Source organism: Pleurodeles waltl, chromosome 6 (assembly GCF_031143425.1).
Source record: "Pleurodeles waltl isolate 20211129_DDA chromosome 6, aPleWal1.hap1.20221129, whole genome shotgun sequence".
Taxonomy (NCBI): domain Eukaryota; kingdom Metazoa; phylum Chordata; class Amphibia; order Caudata; family Salamandridae; genus Pleurodeles; species Pleurodeles waltl.
Window position 1 is genome coordinate 1,063,992,728 of NC_090445.1, and position 14,865 is coordinate 1,064,007,592.

At 49.7% G+C, this 14,865-nt stretch overlaps 1 protein-coding gene across 5 annotated transcripts in view; it reads left to right on the top strand.

Moving 5' to 3' along the window:
• The window catches only part of PLEKHM2 (pleckstrin homology and RUN domain containing M2), a 264,071-nt gene that overhangs the window by 124,697 nt on the left and 124,509 nt on the right, over positions 1-14,865 (top strand). For all 5 annotated transcript variants that reach the window (XM_069240042.1, XM_069240043.1, XM_069240038.1 and 2 more), the window contains 2 exons: positions 704-803; positions 949-1,036. In XM_069240042.1, coding sequence (XP_069096143.1) covers positions 704-803; positions 949-1,036 — 188 coding nt within the window. The remainder of the gene's footprint in view (positions 1-703; positions 804-948; positions 1,037-14,865) is intronic.

The following is a 14,865-nucleotide window of genomic DNA, read 5'->3' on the forward strand; positions in this document are numbered from 1 at the left end:
CAAAACGGGGCTTATTCTACGATTAGACTTTGCAAGAGTGACAGCTTGGAACTACATCTCATTTTTGTGAGGTTTATTGGGTTGTGTTTTTGAACTACAAAGGTGCTCTTGGTATTCTTTTAGGAATTAGGATCGGAAGGTGCAAATAAGTTGAGGTCTAATAGGTTAATTCCTCCCTGTTGAAAGTTTCTGGCAAATTTCACTGGTCAAATTTGACTGGTGGTTAAGGTGGGATAGATTAGGAAACATTTTCCTTTTACTGAAACAATTTAGGAACATTCTTCTCTGCTTATCTATTACATATTGCTAATGCATTTTATTTATTATTTCAGTAATTTAAACTCGAGTTTTCCAACTCGGCGTGGTTGGTTTTCCAGTGTTAGTTTATTTGTAATAGATGGCATTGACAGGAGCCTGATGTCACACGGATTCACTACTTTGCGACTGGGAACAAAGAGAAAAATGCACCTTGTTCCATGCCATCCATTTGAGCAGACGTTCAGAACATGTTGCCTTCCTGATGTCACCAGAGAAGCCCAAGAGTAGAGAGAGTAGTAGTGTCTGATAGTTTGTCTTGGTGTGGTGTACTAAGAGCATGATAAAGAGAGGAGGTGGCGAGCAGGGTTCTCTATGTGATTCACATCCCTATATTGCAGCCACTAATTGTACTAAGATGTATTACATTTCCTGCTGCACATTTCAGGTCGAGCGTGGTTGTACCTGGCCCTCAATGAGAATTCGCTGGAGAGTTACCTGCGTCTGTTTCAGGAAAACCAGTCTCTGCTCCAGAAGTACTACTTCAAGTGAGTACCGTTTCTGTTGGGGAAAAAAGGTTTTGCATAGCATTTTCAACTTCCTGCCGATGTGAGATTTCTGAGCGTACTGTGCCAGGCCTGGGAGAGAATAACGGGCCTCCAGTCCTTAACATTTTATGTCTCTCACTTCCAGGAATGCCTTGGTGTGCAGCGACGATCATCTCACCCTCTTCCTCACCCTTGTCTCAGGACTGGAATTCATCCGCTTTGAGCTGGACCTGGTGAGCATTTGTGTTTCTGAGACCTCTCCAGTGGTGGCTAGATGTTTGGTGGGTCAGGATAAGTTCTAAACAAGCATTGGTAAAGCCAGTAGGTCGTGTTTGGCTTGTAACTTGGCTCTGCCAATGTTTTTAAATAGTCTTTGTAAAATTGTACTAGTGCACTACTTTGTGTGTGTAAGTTCATGTTGTGCAACAGCAAAATTATGTCACTCACAGACAGGTAAACGAGTGGCTAAAAAGGAATGATTCTGTACCCCCTGGAGTACGCTGTGATGGGCATAACACAAATGTGGAAGACACACGGCTCAATGGTCAAAGAGAGCCGGCTGAAAGCCCCTATGAAAATATATCATTTTATTTAAATCAAATGGTCTTGGCTAACACCAGACTGAAAACAAACATTGAGACAACAATTCCTGAGCTCACCACTCTGGTTCTATTAGGCGTGTCGGTGGCAGTGCAGAAAAGGCTGTTTAGTGATATATGTTGACCCTTCATTAGAGGAGTACAGAGAAGCTGCTAGGGTGACACAATAGAGATATAAAAAATATACTTTCAGATCTCTGTCATATTTAACTGCAGTAAGTCAAAACTTCATGTGTTGTACCTCTTAAAACAATTTACACAACTGTCTCAGTCATCTAGAGAGGGCCCACTGAACACTGGCTTGGACTTGGCGTGGGGTTTATCTCCTGCTGCTTGTTGTTGCAAAATGTGTCTAGTTATCTGGAAATCAGTCCATAAAGCTGCCAAAGGTCCTTTAGAGTCTGCACTGAGGAGAACAAATTGTTTTTCACAAGTCTCCAGAGATAGTTTTGAAATGGAAGTTTTTTACATTATACTTTTATAAGTTGGGAGTAAAAATAACTTTTAGAAACAGAAATGTAGCTGTCACTTAGAATTCAGGTAAAGTAAAATGTGTATTATTTTTTTTTTAACCAAAAAAGCCTTTTAATATCCTACTGCACCATCAGTAGATCGTGGCAAGATGCTGCTAAAGCTACTACTATGAAATGGCAAGGGAGGAAGGAAAGAAGCAGAAAGACTGTCTCTTGTACGTCAATTACTCTGAAAAACTGTTATTACCTTCCAAACCTAGATTACTGATTACAAGTCCTCACCAAAGTAGGGGGCGTGGCCAAAGTGCCGAGCATGGCGCACGTCTAATTCTCGAGCTCCGGAGGGGCCGGCGCCAAAAATCCTATTAAACGCGCCAGCCCGGGCTATTTCTCACTGGAGCACGAGCAGCGGACTGCCGACGGGTTGCCGGCGCGATCGATCTTTCACCGCGGGACGGAGGTGAGCGAGGGAAAAAGGCGGACCGCCCGACGCGGGAAGAGGTTTGCGGCCCATCCCCCTTTGGGAGACCGCAGCCTAGCGTGAAGCTGCGGTCCGCCCTGGGATCGGATTGGGCGGCCTGAGTGTGGCGGCAGCCGCGCCTGGGCCCAACAACCGGGGTGAGGACCCCCGAGATGCCTGGCAAGGGCGGGAGGCCACAGAGGGGCCCCACCCAAAAGAACAATGCCTACCTGGAGGCAGGGAAACGGTCACGGTCGTAGGCCTCCAGCCCCGATTGGAGCGGGACGCACTGGGCCCGATCAGAACTTTGGAGAGCAATATTGAACCTGCGGCACCCCGGCTCCTGTGGGGGCCAATTAAGAGGTCTCCCGAGGGGGGGCTAGGGCCACAGAAGTTCCGCTTTGAAAGGGGCCCACTCAACAAAACAGGGGAAAGCGTCCGCCCAAAATGAGAAACCAAGAGAGCGGCTGAACGCCTGGAAGCACCACCGAACCCTGAATGGGGCCACTGTGTGCGAACCTAAACAAGTCTACAGCAAAGGACGAAGCGCTGGGGAACGGACGAATGCCCTGCACAGGGAGACGATCGGACGGAGGCTGAGGCGAGCTCCCGATCCTGTTTGCAAAAAAGGATACGCCCGGCAGGAGCAATGAGCAAGAGACACGCCATCGAAGGGGGTGACAACCGGCAACCGTGGACGGGCATGGAACCCACTGTCTCCGCGACTGGACGCCGGAACTAGCCGGCGGGGCGCTTGGAACTCGATCTGGGGATATCTACGAACAGGAACTAAACCTTTGGAGGCCAAAGCGGAGGGACAGACTAATAGCAGAACGCACGAAGAAGACCGGACTGCTGGCCGTGCCCACCGTGGTACACCTCCATGCCGGTCTGATGCCCCCCAAGGGCCGCCACAAGTACAGAGCCATGGACCACATGATGCCTGCTGGGGGCGAAGAAGCGGACGCACAGAGTCAGCCACAAACCAAAGTACAAGACACCCTAGACAAGATACTGAGAGCAATAGAGGACACAAAGTCGACATTGCAGCACAACATCAACCAAGTGGCAATTGAGGTGGGGCTCCTAAGGGCGGAACACCATAAGCTGGTGGACAGAGTCAAAGCGACAGAAGCTTCACTGGCAGACATCGCGCCAAGACAGAAAGACACGACGGCTGAGGTTGCTTCCCTGACTGACAGAGTGACAAGACTCGAACAACGGGCTGAAGATGCAGAGGGAAGAAACAGAAGGAACAATGTGCGAGTGGTGGGCCTTCCGGAGGGGTCAGAGGGGTCGAACATGGTGGAATTTCTGGAGAAGTGGCTCAGCACTGTGGTCGCACCTGGATGCCTGACTCCTTTCTACGCACTGGAACGAGCGCACCGTGTACCGGCGAGGCCTCTCGCCCCTGGCAGGCTGCCCCGTGCGGTAATCGCTAAGCTCCTACATTATAGAGACAGGGACACCCTTCTACAGAAAGCCAGAGAGACGGGCCCGTTCAGAGTGGCAAACGGAGAAGTGACACTGTTCCCAGACTTTACACTAGAAGTCCAAAACAAACGAGCTTCATTTTTAGCGGTTAAAAGAGCCTTGCGAGACGAAGGGATCCAGTACTCGTTGCTATTCCCAGCACGACTAAGAGTGATTACGGATGGGAAATCCACATTTTTCCAATCCCAGAGGAGGCATGGGAGTGGCTTGAAAGGCACGGGTCCCACACGGATCAATCCGCCCGTGGAAAATCCAGTGCGGGAAGGCCCCGCCGTGCCCCGAGGGGGAAGAGACCCAGGGATCGCCCTCAACTAGCGCCAACACAAACGCAAAGAGAAACGGGCAGGAAGGCAGCCCTCGAGGCGGCGGCCCGAGTGGGTGGAGAGACGTCCCCCCAAGATGGCTCTGAGGTGGAGTCTGACGACACGATGATGTCCTCCGCCGGAGAATCGGGGAGCTTGGCCTGTGCCCCGAGAGTGACACCTCAAACGGCAGACGAACTCAGATAGTCCAGAACAGTAGCAGCACCTGGGAACTTGGCACACCGTGAGTAAACATGTGGCCCCTCCGGACCTGGCCACCCCCTAGACTTTCGCCGGCAGATTTGGCTGGCGAATAGGACAGTCATGTTTTTGAACAAGTTGCACTGTTGCACAGTTTGCTGGGCCACCTGCAGTTCCGGAGGCGCCCTGGGGATGGGGAGTTGGGGTTTACAGATACTAGTTCAGTTGGCAAGATGGGTGGTGACGTCAGTACACTATAGGGGTGCGGGCGTGTGGGGGCTTCGGCCGGTGCCCCGGATGCACCGGGCCCGTTCTCACCAGAGTACAGGATTAAAATGGCTGACTACAATTTCATAACCTGGAATGTCAGGGGGATGGGCAAAAGACACAGAATCCTGTCCTTCCTTAAAAGAAGGAAAGTGCAGATAGCAATGCTACAGGAGACCCACCGGGGGAGGGTGAGAAACTAAGGCGTAGATGGAGGGGGCAGGTGTTCGCCACAGAATGTTCAGCCTATGCAAGAGGCGTACTAATTTGGATAAGAGCGGGTGTCCCCCTAATGGTTGATTCTTCCAACATAGACAAAGATGGTAGGTTCGTGATATTGGAGGGGAAACTGCATGGGACCCCATTAGTATTGGGTTGCATCTATGCCCCTAATCAGGACCAGACTTCATTCATGACAGGCCTATCAAGACACTTCACCCTACAACGCACTGGGGAAGTACTAATAGGCAGGGACTTCAACGCATTATTGGACATAGATATTGATAGATCCACTCCGCCGCTACAAGGGGCGACATCAATTAAGATAACCCAAAGGCTGGTGGAGTGGATGAACACCTGGGGTTTAGTGGATGTCTGGCGGATGCGACACCCGGACATTAGGGACTACTCATTTTACTCAGGCCTCCATCGGGTACACACCAGAATTGATAGGGTAGTCTGCACTGCGGGTTTGGCACGTGACGTGACCCACTCTGAATACCTGGCCCGCACAATATCAGATCACAACCCACTACTGTTAACACTGAGGGTGCCACAGGACATACCTTCTTGGAAGTTGGCCCCTGCGGCACTGGAGGACCATGCGTACAGGGAAGCACTCCTTTGCCACCTGACAGAGCACATTGAGACTAACAAGGGATCCACCTCTTCTAGGGCCGTGGAATGGGAGACGCTTAAAGTGGTGACGAGGGGTTTCTGCCTTGGGCAATCAGCAGGAGTGAGGCATACACTAGAGAGGGAGCTAACCGCCCTAGAGAAGATTATACACGAAGGGGAACTGAGACAAGGCCCAACAACACAAGGTGATGAACAATAAGACCGCGCCCGCAGAGAACACTCCCAAACTGAGGAAAGGCTTAGATGCCATGACATGCAAAGATACCTAGCGTCTCTACAATCAGAGGAGGGCAGATCGTGGAAGCTCTTGGCATGGCTGGTGCGTCTGAGCAGAGTAAATGAGCCTATCACGAATGTATTGGACAGAGGGGGGAACCGCAGACTTAACCCAGGCCCTATTAATGACGCATTCAGGGATTATTATACGTACCTGTACAGAAGACCTAAAGAATTGGAGACACGGTCCCTAGATGATTTCCTAATACAGATCCCTCTAGCAGTGCTAGACCCGGTGGTCAGAGACAGCCTGGGGGGGGCCAGTGACTAGGGAAGAAATAGATGAGGCAATAACACAACTGGCCCCCGGGAAGACCCCCGGTACGGACGGGCTCCCCATGGATTTCTACAAAAAATATAAAACCCTGCTGATTCCTGAGCTGGCGGACATGTACGCAGAGGCGTGGAAGTGTGGAGAACTACCTAACACACTACGTGAGGCACTGGTAGTGCCACTCCCCAAAACCAACAATAGGGAAGCATCAGTGACTGACTACCGCCCGTTATCGATGCTAAACAGTGATTTTAAGATACTTAGCAAGATTATGGCCAACCGGCTGCTCCCCCTCATGACCACATTGATACATCCTGACCAGAATGGTTTTATCCCTGGACCCAGCACCTCCCTGAACCTCAGGCGGCTTTTCTCTATTATGTACATGCCCGATGAGTTAAAGCCCACTGCCGGGGTCTTACTAGCGGTGGATCTCGAAAAGGCTTTTGATTCGATTAGATGGGACTCCCTGAGGGCAGCTATGTTAAAAATGGGCCTTGGGGAGAAATGGGTTAAATGGGTGGACCTGCTGTACTCGTCTCCAACGGCTAGAGTGAGGACGGGCGGGGCAATCTCGGGCGCGTACCCAGTGTTTCGTGGAACCCGACAAGGGTGCCCTCTGTCCCCACTGCTGTTTGCATTAGCGATTGAACCCCTGGCGGCCCAGCTATGGAGAGAGGGGGTGGGTAAGGGGATTGAATGGGGCCCGGATGAGCATATTGTCTCCCTGTATGCGGATGACATCCTGATCTACCTCAGGGACGGAGCTAACGGTCTTCCCTGGGCTTTGGAGGCGTTGGAGGACTTTGGGGAGGTTTCGGGACTACGCCTTAACCGCGGCAAGACATACGTGTTCCCCATGAGGCAGGGATCCGCGCGCCCGGCGGAGTGCCCGCTGGATGTGAGCTGGGCTCCACGGACCTTCAAGTACCTGGGTATTCAAATATTTCACGAGATGAGAGACCTCAGAGATGGTAACCTAGGTAAGGTACTTAGATCCCTACGATCGTCGGTTGGGTTTTGGCGCTCACTAAAACTTTCAATAATGGCCAGAGTAGCACTGGCCAAAATGATTATGCTTCCCCGACTCCTCTATTACTTCGCCAACCTACCACTACTGATCCCACCAACATGGTTTCGCGACCTGAATACTCTCCTCAGGGAACTAGTGTGGGACGACGGACGCAGACGAACAGTCTTGACGACCCTTTGTAGACCAACCCATATGGGCGGCCTGGGCGCTCCTGACTTCGAGGCATACTACCTAGCGGCCCAGCTACAGTGGGTGGCCGGCTGGCAAGCGGGCAAGGGACACCTAGACCGTTGTACTGCACAGGGAGTAATAGGTACGGCAAGGATAGTGGCACATATGGCAGGCATGAAGATAGCCCTTCCTGAGAACAGCGCAATGGTAAAGATCGCATTGGCATGCTGGAAAAAAATGCACGAAAAGAGTGGGAGTGGGCCAGCCATATTCTCCAGCATTACCGTTGGCGGCACTGGTAGTGGGGCCCGGGGGGAAGGATTCTGAAGAACTGGGGTTGGGCCCCTGGACTGGCGCGGGGATTGAAACAGTGGGAGGACTCTTCGAGGAGGGGGTGCTGAAGGGATTCGCTGACATACTGTTGGAGGGGGTCCCCCGGGGTCAGTTCTTACTCTTCGCTAAGATAATACACACCCTGAAAAGCCATTGGGATACGATAAACGCAGAGCCAGCCACGCACGGGTTGCTCCACCTACTGCTGACAACGGGGTCGGAACCCCATGCGGTCGCCAGGATATACCGGGCTCAGGTGGAGGCCATGCTGGAACCTCTACGATCCTTGAGAGAAAGGTGGGGAAACACGATAGGGAGGGAATTAACTGACTCAGAATGGAATAAAGCACTGGCTTATCCCCGAGTGGTCTCGCGTAACACACGGTTAAGGTACATTCAGTACAACTACCTGCATAGGACATATCTGACGCCACATCGACTGTTCCGGATATACAGGGGGACCCCGAGGACGTGCCCGAGATGTCGGGGGGGGAGATGCTGACTTTGACCATATGGTGTGGGGGTGCCCGGAGCTTCAATCGGGTTGGAGAGAGACGATGGCCATCTAGGTCCAGTTACTAGGGATAGAATTATCGCCTACACCTGATCTGTGCTTACTGGGCCTTAGGGCGGCTGCGCTGCAAGGGAAGGTGAGAGGGAAATTCCTTGACTTAGCCCTGGCACTTTATAAAAGATTAATCGCGAAGGGCTGGAAGGCCCTGAGCAGCCCCTCACAGACTGACTGGAAAGGTGACGTTTTGAAATGGTCCAGGGCCGAACTGCAGGTTTTGAGGGCAGAAGAAGCAAGAGGAATCCGACAGGTCCCCATTGCCCCAGAATGGGAAGACCTGGTCTCACACTGGGAAGATCTATGTAAGAGGGCAACAGCACCCGAGGTAGAAATAAGGGATGGGTAGCACACCCCAAGAAGCTGACACAAGGGAAAGTTCCCCGAGTGGGGGCCTGAAAACGAACACTTACACAATCAAAATGCACTGACTGAGGTAGTACAGAAGCGAGCGAATAGCAACTTTATACACCACCAATAGAGGGGAGGGATAAAGTAGGTGGAGGCCTGCCTATCTGCACGCTGGTGTGCCCGGGGCTAGGTCCTCTCCCTCATGCTCCTATGTTTCCGTGCCTTCTTATGGTATCAGTAATAAATCCCACCCACACAATGCCACTATGTTGACCATTAGTTTGTTGGTCTATTTACCTTAATTTTTGTTCTTTTGCCCTCTCAACTCCGTTACTCTACTTTTTACATTTTCACTCTCTCTCCCTTATTGTTAGTATCTCATCCAAGTTATGGGTCAGAACAGAACTAAGTTGACCACTGACTTACGGGATCCCAAAGGCAACACAGGCCAGCGAGTAATATAACGCAAAATGTAGATATGATAATCACACCAGAGTCAGAGATTGATGAAAGCATTAAGGAAACATGCGAGGTTCAGGATCTGAGAAGAGAATTAAAAGCAGTACGAATTGTAAATACAAACTGTCTGAGAGAAATGTACAATGAATACAAAATGTTGCAATGAGAGAGTAAACGGATGTAAGATAATAAAAGTTAATAAAATATAATAAAAAAAAACAAGTCCTCACCAAAGTAATGAAGCAGGAAATCTAAATGTAAAAACATTGAGGTTGAAACACAAGTGCCACATTTTAGTAATTTATGGGGGTGGGCGGTGAAAGAGATCTTTCTTTATTATTGCACTTTGGTTAAATGGGATGGGGGTGGCCTCTCCTAACATCATTTCCCCAACCGGGTATCTTTCTCTTTTTTCATGGTCTTGTGTCATACCTATCTCCCAGCTCTGTGTTTTGTTTCTAATTTGCTCTTCTGATGCAAATCTGAATCATTGCCCCTCACCCTCAACAGACATAATTCTGCAAGAGAATTACTACTTACTCCCTTCAGAAAATGTCAGAGCTTTTTTCTGGCCTTATTATTCACTTCATAAAACATTGATCAATGACTGGGTTTGGTAATCACTGTTTGAAGATTCAGTGTTTTTTCTTAATTCCATGGAATGGTTTTGGTGCAGTTTCCGAGTATAATCATGAGGCTGCAGGGTCCTGGAGGAGTTTTATGGTTATCTTTTTTTAAGGGATTGATGGTGGTGTCGCTTTCAGGGGATGAGGACCGCATCTGGTGTGTCAATCCATCGTAGCATTTGAAAAGCGCAGCACTATCACCCCTAAGGATATCTAGGCACTGAAGGCGTGGCTGTCGAAAAGCCATGTCTTGAGTCTCCTTCTGAAGTCTGCCAGGGAGGGAGCTGTTCGGAAGTGGTGGGGCAGGCTGTTCCAGTACTTTGCTGCTGTGTAGGAGAAGGAGCAGCCTCCACTGTGGCTGCAATGGTTGCGGGCTGTGTGTGCGAGTTTTAGAGAGGCTGAGCCTAGTTGTCTTGCTGGGACATAGAAGCTCAGTTGGTGGTTGATGAAGGTCGGCCCTAGGTTGTGAAGAGCCTTGTATGTGAGTGTGAGGATTTTGAATTGGCATCTCTTCAGCACGGGCAGCCACTGGAGGTTCCTGAGATGTGGAGTGATGCTTGAGCGCTCGGTGAGGTTGAGGATGAGTCTGGCTGTGGTGTTTTGTGAGTCTGGAGTTTAAGTAGCTGGGAGGACACTCCGGCATAGAGAGCATTGCCATAGTCTAGGCAGCTGGTGACCGTTCCGTGCGTGACTTTCTTTCTGGTGTTGTTAGGGATCCATTTGAAGATTCGGTAGAGCATACAGAGGATGTAGAAGCAGGAGGAGGCGCCTCACTTTACTTGTCACTTCATGAATAGTTGGCAGTTAACGATGATGCAGAGGCTTTGTGTGTGGTCTGGTGGAGAGGGTGTTGGTCTAAATTCTGCTGGCCATCTGCTGTGGTCCCATATAGAGGTGGTGTTCTTGATGAGCAGGACTTTAGTTTTGTCAGTGTTTAGTTTGAGTCAGCTGTTTTTCATCCATGTTGCTAAAGTTGACATTGGTATTGTGGGGTCTATGAGAGAGGAATAGTTGAGTCATTGGCATAGGAGACTATATTGAGTCCTCAGGATCGGACCATGTCTGCAAGGGAGGGTCATGTAGACTTTGAACAGGGTTGGGCTGAGGGAGAATCCTTAGGGTATGCCACAGGTGATGTTCTTGGGTGTAGAAGTGAAGGGAGGAAGGCAGATGGTCTGCATGTGGCCTGAGAGGAACGAGGCGACCCACTTCAGGGCATTTTTCTGGATGCCTATGTTGTGGAGTTTGTTGAGGAGAGTGTGGTGGGAAACGGTATTGAATGCTGCAGAGAGGTCCAGAAGGATCAGAGCTGCTAACTCTCCTCAGTCGAGGAGGGTCGCGATGTAGTTCGTGGTGGGCGATCAGTGCTGTCTCTGTGTTGTGGTTGGCCCACAATCCTGATTGTGAGGTGTCGAGAAGGTGGTTTAGTTCGAGGTAATCGGTGAGCTGTTAGTTGATGGCTTTCTCTAGCACTTTGGCTGGGAAGGGGAGCAGGGAGATCGATCTGTAGTTTTTGAAGTCGCTGGGGTCGGCAGAAGGTTTCTTTAGGAGGGGGTCTGACCTCTGCGTGCTTCCATTCGTCCAGGAAGGTTGCCGTGGAGATGGAGGCTTTGAGCATGCAGGCTAGTCCGTGCTAATACTGTTGGCTCTTGGGTAAGCTGGTGGGGACAGGGGTCGATGGGTGTCCAGGAGTGGATGGATGACATGATGCCACTGGTGGTCTGTGTGGTATTCAGGGACCAGGAGGTTATTGTAGGGCTGGTATTCTCTGCTGGAGAGATGTGGAGGGTTGGGAGATCTAAATTGTTGTATATGGTGATGATCTAGCTGTGTAAGTAGTCAGAGGTTGCTGCCGAATTACTGGGATGGATGGATGAGGTCTCTGTGCTATTGGGTTAGAGAATTTCTTGATGATTCTGAGGAGTTCTTTCATGTGGTTGGCTGCGGTGTCGATGCAGGCTCTGATTGCTGCTCCTTTTGCTGCCTTGATGTGGTGGTGGTAGATGTTGATAGCTGCCTTGTAGGCAGCTCTGTCAGAGGCGTCCTTGGCACGCACCATTATTTTTTGAGTCTGTGGCAGTTGCGTTTGGAGTTTATGAGTTCCTTAGTGTACAATCTCGCTCGCTTTGAGGTGTTGTTGGTTTTAGCTGGTTTCAGCGGGATGACTCTGTTGGCGGATTTGGTGATCCAGGTGGTGAAGTTTTGGATGGCCTGGTGAGATCGAGGTCTGTCATGTGCTCAGGTTGTGCAGTACCTAGGGCCGGTGCACATATGGTCTCTGTTATCTTGCTCCAGCTTTGGTGGGGGTGCCGAGATGTTTGGAGGTGGTGTGCTGGGAATTGGAGATGGTAAAGTGATGGCATGGTCGGTCCAGGTGTGAGTTCAGTTACATGGGTGAAAGTGATTCTGTCACTAGAAGTGAAGATGGCGTCCAATGTGTGTCTGGCTTTGTACGTGGGTTTTGTGACCAGTTGGGTGAGGCCGATGGTGCTGAGGTTCTCTATGAAGGAAGTGGAGTTGGTGTTGTTGGGGGTCGTTACGGTGGAAATTAAGAACGGCGAGTAGGACCTAGTGGAGAGAGTCAATGGTGAGGGGGTGAAGAGGTTGGTGATGGTGTACCAGAAGGCTGGGTGTGGTCCCAGGGGTCTGTATGCAAGGGTGCCCGCATCGTCGTGTTGGCATCGGTTTGGAGTTGGAAGTTGAAGTGCTCCATGAGGGGCATTGGTTCATCTTCGGTGATGGTGCATTGGATGGGTTTTTGAAGATGATGGTGATGCCAACTATGTTTGTTGGTGCGGTCTCAGTGTATCATCTTGTGGCCGAACAGGGGGTCGTGGCGTTGTCTGGGTTTGAGGTGGGTGTTAGTCATGTTTTGGTAATGAAGCCAATGTCCGGGTTGTGGGTATTGATGGTGTCTCCGAGTTCCGTGGCATGTTTGCATAAGGAGCGGGCATTTAGCAGGAAGCACTGGAGTGGTGCTTGGTTGTTCGTAGTCTTCTGTGTGGGTGCAGTGCCGGTGTTAGTGTGTGCAGGTGGGCCCTTGTAGGCAGGTGAAGGGTCCTTTGGTTGAGCGTGGGGAGGCCGTGAAGCAGCTGCTGATGGGGTGTCCGACGTTCTGGGCCTGGAGCTCCTTGGTGGTGTAGAAGTGGGGGGTGGCAGGACCAGGGGTCATGGCACTGGGCGTGGTCCAGGTGCGGATGGACGCAGAAGGACTTGCCTTTGGCGCACCTGCTGTGCGCTGCAGCCTCCATAATATGTCCTGAGAGGTGGGAGGGGCCAGAGTGGGAGGTAGGAGGGTGGGAGCAGCAGAGGTGCGAAGGAGGCATAGGCAGGGGCGTCAACAGATGGAATCAGGCTCAGGAATGCAGACAGAGCTGTTGCAGTCCGGTTCAGGAATGCAGGCAGAGCTGTTGCAATCAGGCTCAGGAATGAAGGTGGAGCAGTCACAATCCGGCTCAGCAATGCAGATGGAGCTGTCAGTGGCAGACAGAAAGAAGGGCAGTGGAGTGGCTGGGGAGCTATGACAGGCCCAAAGGGTGTGTAATGTGCTTTATGGGATTTTGTAGACAACCACTTGGGGATTGCATTGGGGGATTTTGCATGCAGCCCTTTGGGGATTATGCAGGTCGCTCTTTGGGGAATTGCAAGTAGTCATCTGGGTAATTTTGCACACATCCCTTTAGGGCATCTTGCAAGCAGCCTTTTGGTGGGATCTTGCATGCAGCTTTTCTGAAAAAATCATGTCCGTTTTTTTGGAATGATTGTTTTTGCCAGCATTTGTGGGATCTTGGAACTTTGTAGGTAGCACATAGGTGGAGATCTACTACATAGTCCATTGGGGATTTGCCTGGACCGTCTTTTGAGTGATTTTGAGGGACTCTTTTGAATAGCACTTTTGAAAACCCTTTTGGTAGCACTTAATGCAGAGTTCTTACGTTTTCTCATTCTAGACAGGTTGCTTATTTAATGGAGGTTTTTCCTCAGAGTGTTGATACTTGCAGTCCAGAAGGATTTATACTAATATAAAAAGAACTGAAAGTATCATAATGTAAAGACAAAACCTGGCTGGGATGAGAGGGGTGCAAGATCTAATTGAGAAGCTTGAGGGCATAGTTTGGCATATGTTGTTGGTAGTCCTCTTAGGGTCATTCCTCCTTGGAGAACCTACTGGTAGTTTTAGGGAAGGTCATATGAGAGGCCCTTTCAAAGAGCCTATTTGGAATCCTGGAGAAGAGCATGCCAGGAATCTGTGGGAAGATCAGGTTGGGAATCCTTGAATTAAAAATCCAGAGTCGTTGGCACATCCTATTTGTAGTTATGCGTGGGACCTTGAATGCTGTCTTATGAATTGTGTGTTGTGTTTTAATTTGGGAGACCTCTTGGGTACTATTACCTTGGCAAATCTTTCAGGTAGCAATTTGGACTATCTACTGCAATCAGTTCTAAAACAAAGACCACACAGTTCATTACATCAAAACATGATGAACACAGAGCCAAAACGTTACCCTGAATACATATTGATATTAGAAAAAATATGATATTGATGAAGTGCTTAGAGCAGCGAACAAGTGTTGTGCAACATAGTTCTTCCAACAATCAAGAAAAACGCATTTTATGGCAATGAGATGCATAATCTGTAGGAGACAATAATATGGATCTGACCAAGACCCTCCCACATAAATAACAATTAAGAGTCCAATAATCATTTAAAAGCCATGTTTGGAATGTCTGTGTTTAGATCTCAGTGTGTTATGCAAAGGATCATCTTCAGGGCTCTATATATAATACACTTAGTGATAATAATGTAAAAACAAAATAAACAAATGTAAACTACCATTAGTGCAAAGAAGTGAGCTAAATGGTGGGCGATAATATGCTAGAAAAGTAAAATGATTCACTAGTTTCTATAATGGTCAGGCAGATCCAGGCAATATTCATTCAGTGATGCTCCCTGTGCAGGATGATGATTCCTAGCCACCTCTGACCAGTCTGACCTTGCCGGTAGACTGACTCATCCTACACTGCCTGTGCCTTTCCTTCGAGACTTCCTGCAGCCTGTGTTACATCCATCCTCCTGACACACTGATTTACTCCATAATCACAGCCTTCTCTATATTGTGATATTTTGGCATTGCTCTACTTTACAGCGAGCGGAGACAACCTCCTTCTTAGTGTTTCTTTGTATCAGCCTACTTTGCAAGAATCTTAACGCATCCACTATATTATTTTTAGACCATCTGCCATGGAAATTAGATGACTGAATACCTTTGTAGGTCAATCTTTTGAATCACCTCTCCACTTTTTTTCTCGTTGCTTA